General features: G+C 51.3%; 2 protein-coding genes across 3 annotated transcripts in view; both read left to right on the plus strand.

Moving 5' to 3' along the window:
• Positions 1-2,495, plus strand: part of LRRC43 (leucine rich repeat containing 43) — a 39,332-nt gene extending 36,837 nt beyond the window's left edge. For both annotated transcript variants that reach the window (XM_011964491.1, XM_011964490.1), the window contains exon 12: positions 2,338-2,495. In XM_011964491.1, coding sequence (XP_011819881.1) covers positions 2,338-2,465 — 128 coding nt within the window. In that variant the 3' untranslated portion in view covers positions 2,466-2,495. The remainder of the gene's footprint in view (positions 1-2,337) is intronic.
• B3GNT4 (UDP-GlcNAc:betaGal beta-1,3-N-acetylglucosaminyltransferase 4) overlaps positions 62-2,521 on the plus strand; it is a 7,741-nt gene continuing 5,281 nt past the window's right edge. The window contains exon 1 of the mRNA XM_011964489.1: positions 62-238. Within this exon, the coding sequence (XP_011819879.1) occupies positions 173-238 (66 nt within the window). The 5' untranslated portion in view covers positions 62-172. The remainder of the gene's footprint in view (positions 239-2,521) is intronic.

Raw genomic sequence — 2,521 nt, forward strand, 5'->3', positions numbered from 1 at the left:
TCCCGGGACGGAACCAAGCCACCTGCCGTGCGCCCTTCTCGGTGAATGGCGCCGCCGCCCACCCGGGCCCCTCGCCCATAGCCCGCGGTGCTCTCATACCCGAGACTCATCTCCCTTCGACCCTGCCGCCGCCCGGCATCCCGAGCACGGAGACGGTCTCCAGCTGCCCTTCATGCTTCCTCCCCAGCCTTCCGCAGCCCACCAGGGAAGGGGTGGTAGGAGTGGCCTTTTACTAAAGGTCGGATTCTTTCACCACCTCGGCCAGACCCCCTTGTCCCCCGCCCCCGCATAGATCTCCAGGGCGCTCAGAAAACTCGGGCCGGTGGCTCACGCCTGTAGTCCCAACGCTTTGGGAGGCCGAGGCAAAGCGGAAGGATCGCTTGAGGCCACGAGTTCCAGACCAGCCCAGATACCACATCTCTACAAAAAATGTTAGCCGGGCCCTGCACGCCTGTAGTCCCAGCTACTGGGGAGGCTGAGGCCGGAGGATCGCTTGAACCCAGGAGTTCCAGGCTGCAGTGAGCTATAGTTGTGCCACTGCACTGGAGTTTGGGTGACAGAGACACTGTCTCAAAAAAACAACAAAACCTTAACTCTTTCACTAGCCGGGCAGGCCGTCTCCTACTGTAAACCCGCTGGGCCCCCCTCTCCCTTCTCTCTCCCCTCACTCCTGCCCTGGAGCTACCTGACTCTGCCCTCAGCCTGCAGAGACCCCAGGTCTTCAGGCAAGGTCCCACTCCTCACCCAGTTCTTGCTCACACGTCCCTCCATCAAGGAGGGCTTTGTTAGCTACCCCTGGCTATAGGATCCGTCCTCCCTGTCAGCCAATTCTCTGCATTAGATTGTAACTTCTCAACATACCCGGTTCCTATGTATTTTGTGCTTCCCTCTGAGAGGGGAGTGGCCCTGTCTTGCTTGCCACTGCATCCCTAGCACCTAGCAGTTGCTTTTCTGGTGGCGGTGGCTGTGGCAGTGGCCGGTGCGGCAGACTGGTCAGAAGTGAAGGGACAGGACGACTTGGCAGTGGAGGTGAAGGGGAGGGGACTGGGGCAGAGGGAGACACCAAAGGGACCAAAATGATGAGAAACTGAAGCCTGGCTTTGCTACTGTGGAACTCGGGCCACTTGGTTGGATTCTGTCTCCTCATCCTTCTCTGTTCAGGTCCCTGGGAGAAATCAGCCCTTAGAGCATGGTGGGAAGGAACAGAGCGAGACTCTGTCTCAAAAAAAAAAAAAAAAAAAAGTTTTTTTTAATCTCTTTAATGTTTGGCTTAATTGAAGACAGCTGGATTCTTATAGCTACTTCTGCAGTCAACCGCTTGCAATATGTTGCTGTAATTGAAGTGCATAAAGAAAATCCAACCTCAGACCTATAATTGGAAAAGAGGGGAGTATTTTAATAGACCTTCAAATAATATAATTTCTTTAATATTACACCAAATTTGACAAGTGGTAGTTTCTTAAAGGTTGTTACAATGTGAAAACAATCTATATTGAATTTTTCATAATCAGATTAAAATTAGTCTAGTTTGCATTTTGAATGGATATTTTACCATGCACGGTTTGTAACATGCATGAGTTACTTGTAAACTACAGGTTAACCGACTTATGCAGACATTCCAACTGTTGACACCCGTCACTATGCATTTTCCAAAAATCACTTTCTTTACTATCACCACCCACGTCATTAGAAAGGTCTTTGAGTATTGGAAAATTTGTAACTTCATGGTGGCAGTAACAATGTTTTTTCATTTTTAGGGCAAATGTTATAATTTATTGAAATGCTTTCAGTTGTTTCCCCCGAAGTGCTAGAATTACTTCATTTTTAAGAGAATATGCAGCTGGGCGCTGTGGCTCACGCCTGTAATTCTAGCACTTTGGGAGGCCTAGGCGGGCGGATCACTTGAGGTCAGGGGTTCGAGAGCAGCTTGGCCAACATGGTGAAACTGTCTCTACTAAAAATACAAAAATTAGCCAGTCGTGGTGACAGGCGCCTGTAATCCCAGCTACTTGGAGGCTGAGGCAGGAGAATCGCTTGAACCTGGGAGGCGGAGGCTGCAGTGAACTGAGATCGCGCTACTGCACTCTAGCCTGGGCGACGGAGCAAGACACTATCTCAAAGCAAAAAGCAGCCAGTCTTGCAACTCAAACAGCTGCGACTTATTAAATGATCTAATTAAATTCAATTTAATTTTCTTATTACGGTTAAGACCCGAGGACGGAAACTGAGCTCCTGCTGGGAGAGGGCCCAGGGCTTGCATTTGGGATGGGTCAAAGCGACCGAGAACGCCAGCCCATCCGTCTCCCGGGGCTCATGCTCGCGTTTTAATTTTCTCAGAAAAGCCAAAAGCCGTGAATCCGATCTACGAAAGCGATTACCACCCCGAGCCCCTGACGGTAGAGGTGCAGATCCAGCTGAACCAGTGCCGCTCGGCGGAGGAGGCTCTGCGCATGTTCGCCGTGTAGGGCGTGGGCAATAAAGCGCTGTTCCCAGCACTCCCGCCTCGGCGTCTGTCCCGCCG

This window comes from Mandrillus leucophaeus, unplaced genomic scaffold, assembly GCF_000951045.1.
Source record: "Mandrillus leucophaeus isolate KB7577 unplaced genomic scaffold, Mleu.le_1.0 Scaffold7, whole genome shotgun sequence".
Taxonomy (NCBI): domain Eukaryota; kingdom Metazoa; phylum Chordata; class Mammalia; order Primates; family Cercopithecidae; genus Mandrillus; species Mandrillus leucophaeus.